Source organism: Podarcis filfolensis, assembly GCF_964270895.1.
Source record: "Podarcis filfolensis genome assembly, chromosome: 11".
NCBI lineage: Eukaryota > Metazoa > Chordata > Lepidosauria > Squamata > Lacertidae > Podarcis > Podarcis filfolensis.
The window spans coordinates 812,350-830,509 of NC_139613.1; the positions used below are offsets into that span (position 1 = coordinate 812,350).

The window sequence follows — 18,160 nt, forward strand, 5'->3', positions numbered from 1 at the left end:
ATGCAGCCTTTTCAGAAGTCATTCTGGAAGCAATCTCTGGTGTGCAAATGTGATATTGAAGCCAACCTGAAGGTACAAGGGACAGAGGATGCATGCGTTTGGACTAAAGTCATTTTTGGGTCCACCTCTCTCCCCGCAGCCCCAAAACAGGTGTGTGTGTGTGTGTGTGTGTAGCAAGATGGGTTGGCTCCTGTGGCAAATGTCTCAGCTCACAAAGGGCAAGTGATAGAAAGGATGGAATGAAAGGCAGAGGCCCAGGTGGACCCATGAAGGGAACAATTACTCATCCTAACCAGCCCTGGCAACTACCCAGCCTGGGGAGGAAAATGCACGACCTGCCTCATCGCAGAGCCTGTGCTCAAGGCTTGGGATTTAGCCTTTTTAAGAATGCACCATCTGTTGCCAAGCAACCCGAAGAAAATGAAGAAGAAAGTGAAAAAATGGGTCATGGGCGAACTGCGAAGCTTCTGTCAATCAGGACAGTGGCATTTCCCTTGCTCTCCCCCAAGCCTTTGTGGGGCTTCCAGTTGCCACTGACCTGTAACTCGGGATCCATTAATTGACACCTTTTAAACTCCTGGCAATTTGTATGGCTGAGAGTGAATTAAACGGGAGACGTTCCCAGGGAGGCTGCCGTCCATCCGAAACCTTTCTGCCTTCGGCTCCCACTGGGAAGCAGAGCTCCATTTGGACTCACGGAAGGCCTCTCTCTGACTGGGCTCCTCTCGCTCCCCGGGGGTGGCGCTGCTCTGCCCTCTCTGCCAAGAGGATGGGCCAGGGGGTGCCACCTCTCTTTTCGGGCTTAGAATCATAGAACTGCAGAGTTGGGAGGGACCCCAAGAGTCATCTAGCCCAACCCCTGCAGTGCAGGAATCTCAACTACTCTGGAAATGCTGCATCAAGCAGGCTTCTTGAGAGTCAAACGCACCAGTAGTTGGTGTGTGTGTGTGTGTGTGTGTGTGTGTGTGTGGAGAGAGCCTGAGATGCATATAATAAGCCCAAACACTGTGTTTCACAGAAACTCCAGTTTCTCCCTTTAGAAATCCCCATCCAACTTGGACTCCCTTCTCTCTGAGCATTTCTGAGCATGGGAATCTCACCCAGCAGCTCCTTAAGCTTTTTGAAATTGGCCTTTTTAGAGTCCAGAGTGCATGCTGGACCTCACCTTCTTGGCAGAGTTTGCATTCCAGCAGATATCGGGGAAGCTGAAGTTTCCCATGACTACTATATCTCTCTTTTCTGAATGGTTGGTAATCTGCATCACCCAAGTCTTCAGTCTGGCTTGGAGGTCTATAGCAGACACCCCCAGTAAGGTGCTTCTGTCTCCTATAGTTTTTAGGCCTATACTCTCAATCTGTTTTCTATGCTCCAGTCATATATTTCTTCACAAGTCTACACATGCTTCACACAAAACCTGACTCCTCTCTCAGAACTACACTCTGTGCATTTTTAACAGGATGACACAGCAAGTGGTCAAATGTGGGTTGTCTCTCTCTGCCCAAGTCATGCCAATGTTTCAGAAGCTGCCAGGCATGGTATTCTTCCAGCCACATGGCAATGTAGCTGGGTGCTTTGTGGGGAGGGGGAGGGGAGTTAGCGGGGTACTTTTGTGATATATTTATTCCTTCACTACCAAAGCCAGTCCAGCTGCTACAAGAGATGAGATGCCTCCCTGCAGCTGATGATCAATATCAGGTGTAGATGAGGCAGCCGCATGTAACAGTTTTGATTACCATTAAATCCTCTCCAACTAGCCAGCTGGGTGGTTAACTACAGTGTCGCTGCTTAAAAGCTTCCGCCTGGCTCTGTAATCTTTCTTGCAGGGGCCCAGCCTATTATCACGCTCAGCATCTCACCAAAATCCTGTGTTTATGCGTGATTATTCCCCTGATGAGCTGTGCTTTCTGATTCCCCCTTTGAGACAATTACATCTGGAGACGTCAGCAGAGGTTCGACGTGCCCATGTCTCGGCTTTCCAGCTCCAGCCTTGTGAGCAGGCAGCTCTTCTGCTTTCCCAGGTGCTGGCATTGAACGGGCAGTGAACGTCCGGAGGAAACTGGCTTCCCAGCCCAGAGGGAAGAGAAACTCCACTCTCGGTGCTGAACCCGCCCTGGGGCAATAGGAAGGGTCACTGGGTGGCAGCTGATCCCTGGGATGTTCATGCACCCCTTTCAGCCCAACGCAAACCATCTCTCCTCCATTCACGCTCTTAAACCTGGAGGTGTCTCCGCAAACTATCGACGGGTTGCAGAATCCATCAGGCCTCCTGTGGACAATTCTAAAGACCAGAAAGGCTTCCTCATCCATCCAAGCAAAAGCTTAGTCTTTGTAACATGCACAATTTTCTTGAAAACACAAACTGCATCTTACACTCAGAATGGAGTGAGATCCACCAGCTCTAGCTCACAGAAGACCCACTTCGTCCATTTTCATTCAAAATCTGCTCTCAAGGAAGAAGAGCCTGGGCAGCTCAGATAGCCGACAAAAGTACCAAACGAAAAGGTCCCTTGGCTGACACTTTGGGGTCTTCCGGGGGTAATGGGGCTCCTTTGCCCAGGGAGGGAGGAGGCCAAGAGGAGGAAGGGAAAAGCTGGCCAACTGCTGTCGAGGAGGAGACCCTTTTAAAGAAGCAGAGCACCCATCGAACAAAGCTGTTCTGCAGCAGCCGTCTCCGCTTTAGGTTTAGCGTTAATTAAATGTGAAACGACAGCAGCAGCAACTTGAGGGCATCTCTTGTTAACTTGGCAACCACTTTGCAGACTAACAAAGTCCTTCACTGCAGCTTTCTGTGCTCTCTAAGTCACCGTGCTGCCCGCCAGGTTTCATGCCACTTGGGCACAGATACAGGGGTTGTACTGTTAACCGAGAAGCACCCTGCAGGCACCCTGCTGCCCTTCCTAAAGCAAGCTGAAGGGAGCATAATCCCTCTAACCAGGGCCGGCCCAAGACATTTGGGCACCTGAGGCGAACCACAAAATGTTCTCTCCTTCCCTGCTTGGGAATAAGGGCTGAATGAAGATCTACATCCATAACAAGGGGGAATAAAGATCTACATTGGGATCTGCTGCACCCGTGGATCCTGCCGCCCGAGGCGGTTGCCTCACCTTGCCTCATGGGTGGGCCGGCTCTGCCTCTAACAGAGAACCAGAGGCCCATGTAAGTTTACTTTTTTCCTTTTTCCTTTGCCTTGTCCTGAGGGCAGCTTACAAAGAACCACTTAAATATCATTGATTTCAATAAAAGGAGCAAAAGTAGAAACAATACTCAAAGTACTCAGAAATAAACAGTACAAATAAATATAAAACCTAGTAATGATGATGGATCCCAAGTTCTGTTAAAGGGTCAGGAAAGCAGGAGGCTTAGCAGAGAGTAATGAGGAGGCCAGGTTAATGTGTCTGGAGCAGGCAAAGAAAGTGGGACACCCCCACAGAAAAGGCCCTCTCTGCAGTGACAGCCCCCTCTAGCTTCTGGAAGGGCCTGATCAGATCTCCACTGAAAGGAAGGTTCTTACAGGAGAAGAGCCCCCAAGCTATAAGTAGCTTTCTTGGTTAGAATCAGCACTTTCCACTGGAAATCAGAAGCCGGTGAAGTTCCCCCAAATGAGTACCATCTTGGCTGCTGTGCTCTGGAATAACTGACATTTCCAAATGTTTTGCATAGGCAGCCCCATATATACCGCACAGCAGTCCTCCAACTGGATGGATATCCAAGACAAGATCATCCCTTCCCAGAAGGGGAATCAGGTTGCACAACGTCTGGAGTCGTTGAAAGGCATCGGTTCTACTTAGGCATCTCTCAGCAAAGCTGGCTCAAAAGGCAGCCCTGAGCTGCCCACAGGGAAAGTGCAGTCCTGTCTACCTTTCCTGGTCCAACACATCACCCAACAGCAGCATCTCCACCTTCCCTGGACTGAGCTCCAGCTCATCAGCCCACACCCAGCCCATCATGGAGCCCAAACGTCCACAGCCTCTTCTGGATCAGATGAAAAGGCAGATACCCAAATCCCTGGCAACCCTCCCCTGTCGGTTTCAAGAAGACATTGAAGAGCTCGGGGGACAAGACAGAGCCCTGCAAAGCTATACTGTACAATCGCCGCAGACTCAGCACCACCTTCTCAGTCCAACCATCAGAAAAGAGCAGCTCTGCCACAGCACCCCATCTCCAACTCCCATCTCCAGCAGGTAATTTAGATGATCACCGCAGTTGTACCTCCTGCCTCTACCAAGCAATTTCACTACACAAACCAGACAAGAAGCCAGACAACTGGGCCCCTTTCAATTGTCTTTCTCCAGAAATGCCTGTGGGTGACTGGCTACCCTCTTCTTGCAACCCTGGATGCTGCTATCTTGAATTAGGGCTAAATAGATTAAATGTGTCTTATTATTATCATCATCACCATCACCCTCACACTCACCACCACCATCAACAACAACAACAACAACTTTTGGCCTTTTTATTATTATTGAGATATTTGGTAGGTATTTGTGTCCCCCCCCCCAAGGTGTTTTGTAAACAAAAAGGACAACACGGGAATCTATGAAAGAGGAGTGGAAAAAACGACACACAAATACTTACAAGTGGAACTTTTCATCCCAGATGGGATTCAGGTTCCCAAATATTGTTTTTGTTCTCTTCTTTGTCTTGCCGACTTGGACTGTCACGTATGGGTCACTGGACCCCGTTTTGTCCTTGGCTTGCAGGCCTTGCGCACAGACCACTACGGGGGGAAAGGTGAAGGTTCAGAAAAACACATCATTGTAACAAGAAAGTACAGCTAAAGAAATACACAAGGCAGTTCCAGGAGCAGCTAAGGCACCTTCACCCCCCTAACGGCTCAGGCCGCCTTGCTGACCTGTGATGGTAATTTTTGCTGACCACTTGGAGGTACCGTCCAGAACGCTCTGCTTGACCGTCTTCATCTGCTGAGAGTGGGTCATTTTGCTCTCACTGAAGACATCTCTGATCAGGTCAAAGATCTCTGGCTTGTTCCTCTCTCGGATCTTCATGCGATCCTTCATGGCCATGATGATGTTCTGGGTGCGATCCTCGGCTCCATGCTTCGAGGACTTCTCTGCCGCTCCTGCAAACAATGCGGAAAGGATTAGCAAGGGAAGGCTGGCAAAGAGCTGACCCCGTCGATCTTCGATCTGGCCGGAAAGAGGGCAGGGGAGCAAAACTGCTCTTGGAATCATGCTAGCTTTCCAGGAAGTAGGACCCAACTCAATTCCCCTAAGCCAGGGCTGTGTGATATGCAAGACTGAGATTCCTGATGCCACCCAAGGCTCAACTGCGATAGCTATGTAGCAGTCGGAAACAGAGCACTTGTTGCTAATGGGAGAGCTGCAAAGATGGAGCGGTGCATGGGCACACACACACACAGACAGACAGACAGACAGAAACAGCGTTTATAAGTAGAGGCTGAGTAGGGGGAAAGGGGATCCTGCTAGCCTGTAACTTAAAGGTCTTTTCCTGGCCAGATGACAGAACAGCATCCCAGCCTCAGGAGCCACCCCCCCGTGGCTTCTGGCTCCCCCAGCATCTTGCGCAGGGTGGTCACAAGGAGAGGGAAGCCTCCAACAGAACGTGCTTGCTGCACAGGAACTGGGGATCCCCTCGGGAGTTTTCCCCCAAGTGCCATTTGCCTTAGTGGAGAAATGTGCACCTTCCTCCTGCTGATGGTATGGGGGACATCTGTTAGGTAGGAGGGTAATGCCTGAAAATGATTTGTTCTTGGAACCCTAAAATAGGCTTTGCGATTTAAAATAAAAACCAGTGTTCCTTCTGCTGCCCAAACACTTCTTGACAGAGAGCCTGTGACGAAACTGGCGCTCACAAAAGTTGCACTTCAATCACCACCTGAACACTCAGCACCAAGGTTTGTAAAAGGAAGAGAACGAGAATTCCCAGCTGCATCAAGCTGCCCCTTTTGATCAAACAACCAGAGCGGAGTCGGAAGTGAACCAGCTCCCAAAGCGGCTGGTTGGCTTCCAGGGTTTGAGTCAAGGATGCTGCAGCCTCACAGCTAAAAGCCCTGCAAGATGCGCCAGGGAGGGGGACACCCTCCTCTCCCCCCTTACCTTCATTAGGGGAAATAGTCTCTCGCCTCTGCTCTGCCGGGGGGGGGGGGTTGAGGATGGTTTGTGATGGGGCTCCAGACCTTAATGGAACGTAGGCCAGCTACATGCTCCTATCAAACTCAATTCAAAATGGCGCAGAACTGGCACCAAGATAAAGTGTTTGCACGAACTACGACTTAAGAAATAAGGATATGAAACCCAAGAAAAGGGGGCATCCAAATGGCAGAGTCTGTTTTCAATCCTTTGTTCTCCTGCAGGAGTATCCCAAAGTGTACAGACTTTTATGTATGTCCAAATAATGATTCCAGGTCATGGCATTCATGGCATACAAGCAACTTTTCTGAGCCCCTGTGAACTGTTGCTCCTGCCCTGAGAGGAGGCCGCAGGGTCAGCAGCTGAGGCTGGACCAGGTATCTGGCTCCCAGCTGGATGCCCAAGCACCTACAGAACCAGAGTCTGGACCCTCCTGGGCGTCTTCTCCCAGGGCTCAAGGAACCTAGTGCCTCCCCTGCTGCCTAGACAGTCTGACAGCACCAGCCATGGAGTGCAGGAGAAGCGCTTGTGTTCAGACCACAGAAGGTCTACTACTCCAAAAGGGGTCAGAACCTTGGAGGGGCAGATTTGTGGGCTTGAAAGGGCCACAGTTCCACCTCCAACCCTCTTTGGAGCAAGTTGCTCCCTGGGAGCTCTCCTTGGTGCTGCGGAGGCCCACCCGCCTTGCTCCACCGGCTCCTCCTTGGTTGGGACCACAACAAAGCCCACTCACAGCCACTTCAAGTCACAGATAGAAAAGGGAACCTGCAGAGGAACAGACTTGACTTCTGGTGGGAGTGAAGTTGCTCCCTTCTCTAAATGTTGACATTTGCAGCTGCAGATTCTTGCCATCTAAATTACTGCACAAATTTTGCTGCAAGATTTCTCATGCAGCAGGGAGGAAGACACAGCAACAGACACGACAAGCATTCTGCCTAGTTTGTCCAGTGCAGGACGCTCCCTCTAAGTGCTTTCCCCAGGTCCTGGACTATGGTCTCTCATCTCTGCCCTGTTCCACACACCCCACAGATTTCCTTTCTGCATTCAGAAAGCAGGCCTCTTGACAAAGCATGGTCGTGATTCAGATGAATAATATCAAGCAGCAATGACCCGTCTAGTTCAACTCTAGGAAAAGATGGGCTGAGCAGGCAGCCTCAGCAAGTTGCCAGCAGTGGGTCAACTCTCAGAAAACCAAACCAAAATTAGGCCTCATAGCTTCCCTGCAGGATTTGCCATCTGGGCATCAATGCATCTGCCGCACCTGTTGCATTGAAAATGTGAGATTTCTATTTCTGTGAAGCTGCAAACCAGGTGGACTTCTTTTTCTTTTTTACCTCCCTCACAGAGCCATCTGTCCTTCACAAGACAAAGGAGGCAATTTGCACACACAAAAACAAGAGTCAACTCTTCCTGGGACTCCATGGTTGAAATTAAAATGATCCACTGAGACCAAAATGCTACTTGGCTAAAACATTCAGGTGCCAAGAGCAGAGGCAGGAAAGGAAACACAAAGTCCGGCTGAGTATTGATGTCCTTCCTGCTGCATCAAGGGAGAGGGATGGGGCCAGCCCAGAACAAAGCTACTGCCCAAAGTGTCAGCTTTTCTGAGCTTTAACTCTTCCCAAAGACAGGAGGCCAAAGAGGTCAGAAGCTTACGAGGAAACAGCTTGTTTTTTCCATGGAGGGAGAAAGAGACCTCTCCTCCAAGAAGAGAAAGACAAAAACACAGCTTTATATTTGTGATACAGACAGAAACTCACAAGAGTAAACTTATTTTATTTTGGCTTTTCCTTCAACAAAAAGTAAAAAAAGGGGGGCCCTCCCAGGACAGCTGACATCAGTGAACAACCGTGGACTGCGTCAGATCCAGAGGGGAGGTTACCAAGCAGTCAGATGCTCTCAGTCTAGAGAGGACACAGCTGTCTGCAAGGTCTTCTGGCCACTGAGGTCACTTGGGTCTCCTGTGCCAAGGCTGGGTTGAAGAACATCTCCACCTCCTGCAGGGCAGAGCTGGCTCACCTGATGCCCCACGGCAGGTGCTGCTGGACTCCAACTCTCCTGCGCCTCCAGCCCCGATGGAACGAGGGGAGCTGTAGCCCAGCAACACTTGGTGGGGCCACCCATTACCCAGCCCTAGCCAGAGCAGACGAAGCACCATCACCAGGGAGACCCAACAGTGTCCTGACCGCTGTTCAGAATCTCAAGAGCCTTCTCTCCATTTCCTGACCCCCATTTTTTAAGCCTTTCCATTCATTTGCCTCATTCCTCAAAAACAAGCCACTGAGAAATGCAACAAACGTGGCTGCCCTACAGGCCCCCACCCACCACCCCCAGCAGTTCTTGCCCCACAGGAAACAGAGGGGCTACTCACTCTGCAGGCAGTCGGCATTCAGCAGATCTTGGCACTTCTCGTGGCATTTGACCCCACACTCTGTGCAGCGCATCCCTTGCCTTGCGATGCCCCACAGCAGCCCCTCGCACTCGTAGCAGTAGGTGGGGGTGGTGGCTGTCCAGACCTCAAAGTTGTGGGGGGTTGTGCAGGAGATGGGGTAGATTAAGGCTTGCAAGGTCTTCTTATATACATGTGATTTCTGAAACAGGAAGGCAGCGGAGTCACGCCCTGCGCAGGGGAAAGGCTTCAGCATGCGCGGCTGGCAGTGTTTCGTTTAGGGATCAGGCCCCGTTTTCTTGAAGGGTCAGAATACGGGACCCGGCCTCACCTGCCAGCTTTATGGGATGCCTGCCGGGGTCAGCCCTGAAGCAGAGCCGCCATTCCAGGCAGCGTGCAGAGAGCAGCACTTACGGCGAACAGCTCCTTGCCAAACTCAGCAAGGATGTGTTCAGGGCCTGTGTTTCCAAACCAAAAGAGGCCGGGGGGGGGGGGGGGAGAATGCTTCATCGCAGGAGAAGAGCTCCTCGAGTGTGCTAGCTGCCCCTAGTAACCAAAGCCAGAGTGGTGGGGCCTGATCCACGTAGGCTGAGCAAGCAGAGCCCTCCTCTCCTGTGAGCTTCCTTTCAACAAGGCCCGGCACCCGACCAGGCCGGCAATGCCTGCATTGTGTCGTGGTGGCGGCGTGTGGGGAGCCCTCCGTGGCCCCCGCCCCATCGCCCCTAAGAGTCAGGCCCTGGGCAGCACTTTCAAAGGACAGGCAAGGAGCAGGAGACTTGATGGAAACAGCAGCGCAAGAGCCGCTCGGTTCCGTCTCCTCAGGTGCTGCTGCTTTTCCTTTCAGCAGTCCCACGTAGGTAATTAACTGCCCCCCCCCCGGCACACACCCCATTGTTCTTGTAATGGCTGTTCTGTGGGAGCAAGTTCAGCTCTCTTGGCTGCCTTTGAAAGTCTCCCCCTTTCATGCTATTTTGATCTCGCCTGTGCCGACGAGGGCGGACTTTCCACGCCAGCTTCGCTCTGAGACGGCTTTTGTGCTCCACGCAGAGCGCGAGGGGCACTCAGACCACAGACCAGGGCCTGCCAGAAGGGGGAGGCGAGCTCTCCGGCTCCCTTACCAGCTCCTCGTCCTTGAGAGAAGTTCGGGTGGCCATGGCTGAGGTAATTCCGGCCTTCCGGGACTGGACCAGCGACTGGGAAAGAAAAGCAGCCTCAGTTATTCTGCACCCTTGTGCTTCTTTCAAGAGCATCGTTCACAGCTCAAGGTGGTCCCTGCGCATGTTGCTGACCCCCAAGTCAGACGCCCTGAGCTCCTTGAAGGGAGGGCAGGAAGCCAAACTAATAGGAGCGCAACAGATGAGAGGCTTCCGTGCTCCAGCAGCCTTGCCTGCTCTGCCATTCCCACCCCAAAGCCAGCTCCTCTGCCCCTGAGAGGAAGAAGGGCCCCGAAGGAGGTCACCCACTTGGCCCCCCAATTAGCTGCTCATCAAAGGGTCGCTAGTCGGCCCTTCCTCGTGTCACAGGCAGGGCACAGAAGGAAGGTCCAAGGGGGATCACATAAAGGGATCCAACAGACCTACTGAATCCAGCCTCTTGCTTGGGAAAAAAGGCAAGATGTACCCAAAGCATCCCCAACAGTTAGATTTTTGCCCAACATTTTGAGGGCAGCCTTCAAGGAAGCTGGCATCTTCCATTGCAGGATATAGTTCGGACCTTCCTCCCAGGCTGTGGGTGGGGGAAACCAGCAATTCTCCTCCGTGCAAGAGAGACAACCGGGACCAGAAGGGGCAGGCACCACGCATGGAGGGTTGAGTAAGGGAGAAGTGGGCATGCATGTCTGGATCCGTCCGCATGCCATGTTCGGCAGCCACTGACTGAAATGAGCTTGCCCACTGGCTGCTCCCACTGTCAAGTGCACAGGGGGCCAGGAGGCGGATCAGGGCCTCATCCACGGAGCCCTCCAGCCACACTCAGGCAAGGTGATGATGCTCACTCTGAAGGTGGCCCAAGCCCCAAAAACTAGGGCCATTTCACAGCAAGACTGTGTGGGATCCTTAAGGCCCTGATGGGCAAGGAAGGGAAATGTGGCAGAGTATCCCCATTGAGCAAGCTGCAGAAATAAACAAAAAAAGAGGGGGGGAGGGAACAGCCACCAGAAAGGGAAATGCAACTAAATAGGTGGTTGTAGGAAGGAGTGTATGGTTGGATCTCCACTTACCATCGCCTGTAGGAAGAGAATGTCAGCATACAAGAGAAGCATAACAGGTTAATTCCATTAGTCCCCCCATCACTAAAGCTACAAACACATTGCCCAGGCTTCCTCTTTGCAAGGTTACAGATGCAATTCTCCAGTTAGCTATTATTCTTAATTAAGCAAGACTGATCTTGCTGCCAGTGCAGAAACTAAGTTCACTGCTTTCCTTTGCTTTTGCAGAAATGTTTAGGAAGTACTACTCCCATCTCAGTGTCTAGAGGAATTGGTGACACTGGCCTTGGTCAATGCTACTGATAAGGAAGTGGAAGGACTCTTGTGCTCATCTAGTGTGTTCCTGAAATCTGTTGTTAAGTCTCAGTAATGTTAATCAAAACCTTTCTTGCTTTTAATTGTGCAGCTCTGAAAAACCATGGAAGCCTTATCACCAACCAGTGGCATAGCGTGAGTTGCCAGAACCCAGGGCAAGGCAAGTATCCTTGGCACTGCCCACTGATAGGCTGGAAGAAAGGGGCAATAGGTCGGTGGCAGCAGCGATGTCCCGTGAGCGTCAAGCATGGCGAAGAACAGGACAGGGGATTGGTCGGGAACGGGTATCTTTCTAAAGCCCTTTAGGGGGCACCCTAGCAACCAGCTGCCACCCAAATCCTCTCCTCAGTCCACCCTGTGAACTTTGGGAAATTTTCTGTGTGAGGGGGAGGGACTACGATTGATTGATTATTGCTACTTTCTCTTTTCTTCCTTTCAAAATTTTGCACCTTTAAGAATTTTGCACCCAGGCCAGCTGCCCCTGTGACCCTGCCCACCACACTATGCCACTGTAGCCAACCAAATGGCACGATTCCTCTATATAAAGGAATCTCCACAACTCGTTTGCCATCCCCTTTTCACCAGTTCCCAATACAGGAGGCAAACACCCAAAGGAGCCTTTGTTCAGAACAAGGCTCTTCCTGATGCCTAATTTTAAGCCTGCTGCATGTAGCCAATTCTCTTTCCAAATTTGTATCCCCCCCCCCTTAGAGCACCACCTGTGCCTTCACCCACTGCCCATGACTCCGGCTTTGATGTTTTCTGGTGTGTTTTGAACAAAGATTTACATCGCCTTGATTTACTGACTCTGATAATCTCTCCACCGTCTTCCTCTGCCAAATGCAAGGCATGAAAGCTGGCTCTTCGGTCATGAGTGAGGCCTCTCTTCAAGAAATCAGTGTTGGATTGGGTGGAAGAGACAGAGCCCTCATCTGGGCAAGAGACCATGTCATTTCCAAGTTGCATGTGGCACACAAGACCCTGGGAGGGCTAAATAAATGCTGAACGGCGGCAGCAGCATATAAAGCGAAACAAGCAAGACTTGAAAAGAGGACAGTCTGCAAAATACATCCACACAGCAGAGAGAGGCAAACGCGACACTAACACATTTGTTTCAGAGTCTACAAAACAGAGGAAACGCTTGGGAAAAGTTTTGTCTCTTCCCTGCCTTCCTCCCTTTTAGTTTAGCTGGACTGAGGGCAGGAGGCTGCCATGCAGAGGCCTCTGGAGAAAACTTGCTCCATCAAGAAGCTGCAGCTTTTCAAATGAGAGTTTGCCAGGAATCCACATTATCCAGGTCTAACTCATCATAAGAGCCTTGTTCCTATAACATTTCTGCACTTGAAGGAAAAGCAGTAAATACCACTTCCATTATATTCATGGAGGGGAGATGGGGGGCAAGTCTCACCAGGTCACTGACAAGTGGGGTGGGCTTCTTCTTGCGCAGGTCAGGCATGCTGTCGATGCCATAGAGACCCCCGGCTGGCCTAGAAAGCAAAGGGGGAAATGCATGAGGGCAAGCAGTGATGGCAAGCCACGAGTTATCATCTGTCAGCCAGGTGCTCTTGAGGGACCCACGTGAGGTCTCCTGCAGACTTAAGAATCACGCGGGCAATGCAGGATCTCGCCTCGGCCTGGAGAAACCAACACCTAAAAACACATCAGTTCAACAAGGCAAGAAATGCTCCACGCTACAAGGAATAACCATGACGTGACTGGATGCCGAGCGGCTTTTGTGCGGCTTTAAGTCTGTGAATTATTCCCGTCAGTTCAGGTTACACAGCACAGGCGCCCCTGACAGTTTTGAAATCAAGGGCGCCTTGCTCAAATCCATCCCATGTACAAATTAAATCAGGTTTTGTTCTCTTCTTTCCTCCAAAGAGGCATGGCAAGCAGCAATGGGGAAGGTGTCAGAATTCATCAGGCCATCATGGCAGCACACTCTTTGAACTCCAAAGAGCCACAACAGGAAAGCTCTTCAGACGCCTGTAATCTACATTTTAAAAGAGAAAAGCACCTGCTCATCAGGAGAGCCAGCGAGGGGGAGAAGGAAGCCCTTCCCATCCCAGACCCCTCTCTCGGATGGGGGAGAAGATTACCTGTGGATCTGGGATGAGAGCCTTAGACAGGTTTGGGCTTCAAAATGATCTGATTCTAACCTGTGCCCTCCAAATGCTGTTGGGCTACAGTTTCCATCACCTCTGCCCATTGGGGCAGGAGAGCAGAAGGGTCTGGCTGCCCTACAGGCCCAATGCCTGCCTCCTTTCCCTCGGTGGCAAACTGATTTGGACCTCATCAGGGAATAGGCAGAGCTCGCATTTTGTGGCCCAATCAGTATACAGAAGCACATGCACTACTTTAATGGCATTTGCCTAGTTTGGACAACTTCTTTTCGGACTCCTCACAGCCCCGTTTCCTTCCTTCCTCCCTGAGCCATACATGGCATCACCACCCCATGCAGATCACTTAGGAGCACGTTAAAAAGGCCCAATTCCGTCACACACCACCCTTCGGCAGTGAGGCAGGAGGAAATTCTGGCAGGCAAGGGAAAAATGCAACCATTTCACTGCTCTGGAATCCATCTCTGCCGCCTCCCTGTTGCGCTGCAGGTGAACAATAACACGGAGTGAAGCTGTCAGCGAAACTTTAAATATTGCTGTACTAAGTTACATATATTTCACATTGAATAACTCCGGGGAGTGTGTTATCTGCACTGTGCTGGAAGTCTATTGCCCTCAGGAGAACGCTTGTCAGCTTTGATAATACCTTGTCACGCTGATGCGCACAGACGCTTGGTAAAACGTGAGCGGCAACGTTAGAGACGAGCGGATGGGGATAATTGGCTTGTGCGCAACAAGCACATGGCTAATTATCTCTGCAAAGGCAGCATGGAAAGGGAACCTCAGACCCAAGCCAGGAAGCCTTCACCCAGAAGGGAGACAGGATTCGGGGCACAATACTGCCTCCCACTCAGCACAGCCCAATCCCCTGGATCCAGACACCCCCATAGGCTTCCTTCCTCGTCTCCCCTCAAGCTGGACGTCCTCCAGTCTCCCTGACCCCAGCTCCTTTCTTTCCCTCTCCAGCCGCCCTGCCTTGCTCCTGCCCTCCTGCCCTTTGCTTCGATTTCCATTTGCTCAAGAGTTTTTACAGAAGGGGGGGGGGTAGAGAAGGAGGCCATGGCAAAGCTTATGGGGCCCAGACTTAGGGGGTTCTGCAGAGGGACAATGGAAGAGAGAAGTGGCCAGGCTAGTGGCCTTTGGGATCATGTGTCCACACCCCAAAGGCTCCATTTCTGTTATCTATGATGGCAACAGGTTAAGCAGAAAGCCAGAGAAGGTGCCTTAGGGAGCCAGTTCACACTAGCAAGTTAGTGCAAGTGGCCCCAGGAAAGAAAGGTTGGTCTCTTGCCAAGGACAGGAGGTGGTGGCGGCTCAAGCAAGCATGGAGCCTCAGCTTCAACTCTCTGTCTGACACCTTCCCTGCAGCCTCTTCTCCAAGGCACCATAATAATAATATAATAATAATTTATTATTTATACCCTGCCCAACTAGCTGGGCTTCCCCAGACACTCTGGGCGGCTTCCAACAAAATATTAAAATACCGTAATACATCAAACATTAAAAGCTTCCCTAAACAGGGCTGCCTTCAGATGTCTTCTAAAAGTCTGGTAGTTGTTGTTCTCTTTGACATGTGGTGGAAGGGCGTTCCATGACCCTCAATGACACTGCCCCCTGCAAGGCACACTTTTGGCCAGGATAACTGCCCAGGGCTGGCTGATGCTTCCGTTCAGCAAGGGGAGGGTGATGGGCTTTTGAGTTTTCCCCTAGTTACAGCTGGCATAGCTGGAGTGAAGCACGCTGGAGTACATCTGCCCCTCTTTCAAGGCAGCTGAGTGTGTGCAATTCACAAGCAGCTCATGTGAGGAGGCGCTTCGCACACCTGAAGAAACAAAAACAGTTCCCTTGCCGCCTCTGGGGTGATGGCCCACAAACCTCCCAGCACAGGGGGAGTTGCTAAGCAGCGCGGCACATCTGCGGGTGTGACAGGAGGAGACGAAAGAAAGAAGCCAGCTCAGGAAAGAGGCTCATTGAAATTAAAGCCTCCCCTCGTTTAATTTCATGTTTGATTAGTTTTGCCTAATTCATTGTTTGGAAACCTGATTTATATGCAGGGAGAGAGGCAAGTCAGTCTCAGGCAGACGTTTCGGGGTGGAGCCTCCAGTGCCCCCCTGCTCAGTCCCGCCGGCTGCAACAGCACACCAGCCCTCGGAGGGAGCAGAATTCAAATATTACAGATCAAAGCCATATGGCTCTCATCAAACACACGAACACATTTAAAATCAAACAGCATGTAAAATGGTGCCTTCCCGTCTTTCTCCTGGCAAGCCTTCAGTTCCTAATGGGGGAAGGCGCAAGAGCAGGTGCAGAGACACCCAGGAGGAGCAGGAGGAGGAGGGAGATCACACCAACTTCACCGGCTGCCCTCAAAAGGTCCTTTGCAGGGCAGGCGAGAAGCTCCAGGCCAACCCCTTAAGAGAGAAGCTGAGGGGGCTGCAGCCGAAAGAGGCACAAGTAGGGCTCACCACCGTCCCTGCCCTGGCCTGCCCTCCAACTCCAAGGGAAGCAAAAACGGGGTCTGCCAATTCACATCTGCCCACATTTCCCAATGCAGCCACAACCTCGACAAGTGGTTGTGTGCACAGGAACCTTATTTTGCCACATTTCCTTCACGGAAGCGATAATCCATATGAGCCGTCTATGGTGGGCGAAACCCTCTCTTGCCTCTCTTGCGCAGGGAGGAAAGGAGTCTTCCATAACCCAGTGACTCAAGGCAGAGGCTGTCCTCTTGGCACAAAGGGGGGCAGATGAGAAAGGACTTTCTCACGCAGTGCACAGGTCTCTCTTGGGGTACTTCTGAAAGGAACAGCCTCTATGCAGCCTGAGAAAAGCAAAGGGGACCAGGCTCCCACCACTACTGCTGGGAACCTCAAGGATTTTTTTGGGTGGGGGGTTCAGCTGCATGGCTCAGGGAGCAACCTGCAAGCCTGCTGCACTGCTCAGGGGACTCAGCTACATAGGTAGGACATGGTGGGCTTGGGCTGGGTTTGATGCTTCGAAGGGCTGCAAGCAGGGGGGGTGTGAGGCTCAGAGAGGGGCTTGGCGGCAGGGAGCTCTGGGAGCAGGACCAGATGGGGGGAGAACCAGCCAGAGAGGTGGGGGGGTGCAGCGGAGTTAAGAGTTGGGGGGGGACTAAAGTTTGATCAGAGGAGGCCCCCTGAAATGAAGGGATCTAACTTAGTGTCTGCCTCCCTCCCTGAGTAATTGAAGCTCATGCACTAACACAGAGACTCTGAGAGGCTTGTGTGCCATTATTACTTATTAAATTACTATACTGCCCTTCATCCGAGGATCATAGGGCAATTTGCAATATAAAAACAGAAGTTGTCAAAGGCCACTTACCCTCCTTTGAACCACGGTGACTTGGACGGATCGCCATCATCCGGACCCTTAAATGTTTTTTTAAGAGAGAGAGAAGGAGAGAGAGAGAGAGAAGAATTAATTGTGCTGAGCAAAGTTCCAGCCAGCTGCAGAGTTCAAAATCAGGGAGGACGTTTCATGCACGAAAATGCACACAAAGCGCTTCATGTTCATTAGCACCTCAGAGGACGGCAGGGAGGCTGTGCTGCCCAGTGGTGTGGACACGGCAGCACACACAGGAGAGGGGCCAAAAGAGCCTGTTCAGTGCAATGTGCTTTTGAGGGGGAATCAACCCACAAACATTTCTTTAAAAAAAACAAAACCCCAAGAGTTTGGCAAGAGCAGATCCTACGAGTTTGATTTGAATCTGTGAAGTCCTAATGTTGCTGAGAACATTTCCAAAATACTTATTCATTGAGAGCACACAAACAAACAGAACAAACGGACGTAAGGCTACGGACACTGGAATTGAGTCACGCATCTGCCTTCCCTTCGGCCCCTCTGAAACCAGGGGAAAGTGTCTGGTCTCACACTGCTTTTCAATCCCTAAGCCAGGAAACAGCCGGGGAGGGCACTTCTGTGAGGTGCCAGAGGAGCCTGCCAGCTGTTCCTGGCACCTGCACCACCAAGGAGCTGCAGCAGCAGCAGCAACCATTTAGTAGCAGCCTGTTTCCTGGAAGAACAAATACATGCTAGACAAATTCCTGAAAAGCAGCCATCCTTGCCTAGAGAGCACAAGGGAACAAAAGGCTCATGCAGGCAGCAGCATCCAATTCCCCAGCCTGAAGAGAGCACAAGAGAGAGGGCTCTGCCACCTCCATGGCTGGCGTCCAAGGCTCTCGACACGAGCAGCCCCACAGTCTGTGCAGGAAGCTGCCAACAGGATGAGCCCCAGAATGAGCACCGAGAGGAGGCAGGCTAATTCAATAGGAAGCCACTTATTCCAAGGTCCACAGCACTGTTGGAACCAGAGCAGCCAAGCAGTGGAACAGAAGCAGGCAAACAGTGAATGGTGAAAGGAGGAGCCCCTTTTGGTCAATTGCTCCCTTGTTCTTGGCCCCCTCAGTAGCCAACTGCCAAGTTTCTGCTAACTGCGCCAAGGAAGGCAACTGGCCCTTTGAATGAGGAGTTGGAGGGCAATTTCCACCCAGACCCCTCCCTGGGAATCCGTGGCTGCCCAGGACTAACTCTCAGAGGAATTCCTATAAGAGCAAAGGTGGAGGAATCAACAGGAAAGCTGCCTGCGCCAAGCAAGTCACAGATCAATCATGTGGCATTCAAGAAATCCACTCATGTGAAGGCACGGCGCCAGTGCTAGCAGAGATGACGTGGCCACTTTGACTCACTCCTGTGACACACGAGAAGGGCAGCACAAGTGCTGGCTCACTCCTGTCGTGCTTCTGAACTAGCTGCAGGCATCTGCAAGAACAGGATGGTGGCCCAGACAGACCTCGGGTCTGATCCAGCTGCAGGTCTCCTCTGAGGTGCCTGGGCTTAAGTCTGCTGGCTTTGTGCAAGGATGCAGTCAGATTAAAGCGACAGAACATGTATTTGGAGTCCAGATCGGCAGTCGAATGAAGCAAGCCCACTTGGGGAAGCACTATTTAGACAAACATAAGCAAAGGCCTCTGGATGCACAGCCTTCTCACCCTGGAACTTG

At 51.5% G+C, this 18,160-nt stretch overlaps 1 protein-coding gene across 15 annotated transcripts in view; it reads right to left on the reverse strand.

Annotated features, from left to right (window-relative positions):
- UNC13B (unc-13 homolog B) overlaps window positions 1-18,160 on the reverse strand; it is a 156,013-nt gene that overhangs the window by 47,699 nt on the left and 90,154 nt on the right. For all 15 annotated transcript variants that reach the window (XM_083575437.1, XM_083575433.1, XM_083575446.1 and 12 more), the window contains 6 exons: window positions 16,483-16,529; window positions 12,429-12,507; window positions 9,618-9,692; window positions 8,482-8,701; window positions 4,853-5,080; window positions 4,576-4,717 (listed from right to left, as the gene is read on the reverse strand). In XM_083575437.1, coding sequence (XP_083431563.1) covers window positions 4,576-4,717; window positions 4,853-5,080; window positions 8,482-8,701; window positions 9,618-9,692; window positions 12,429-12,507; window positions 16,483-16,529 — 791 coding nt within the window. The remainder of the gene's footprint in view (window positions 1-4,575; window positions 4,718-4,852; window positions 5,081-8,481; window positions 8,702-9,617; window positions 9,693-12,428; window positions 12,508-16,482; window positions 16,530-18,160) is intronic.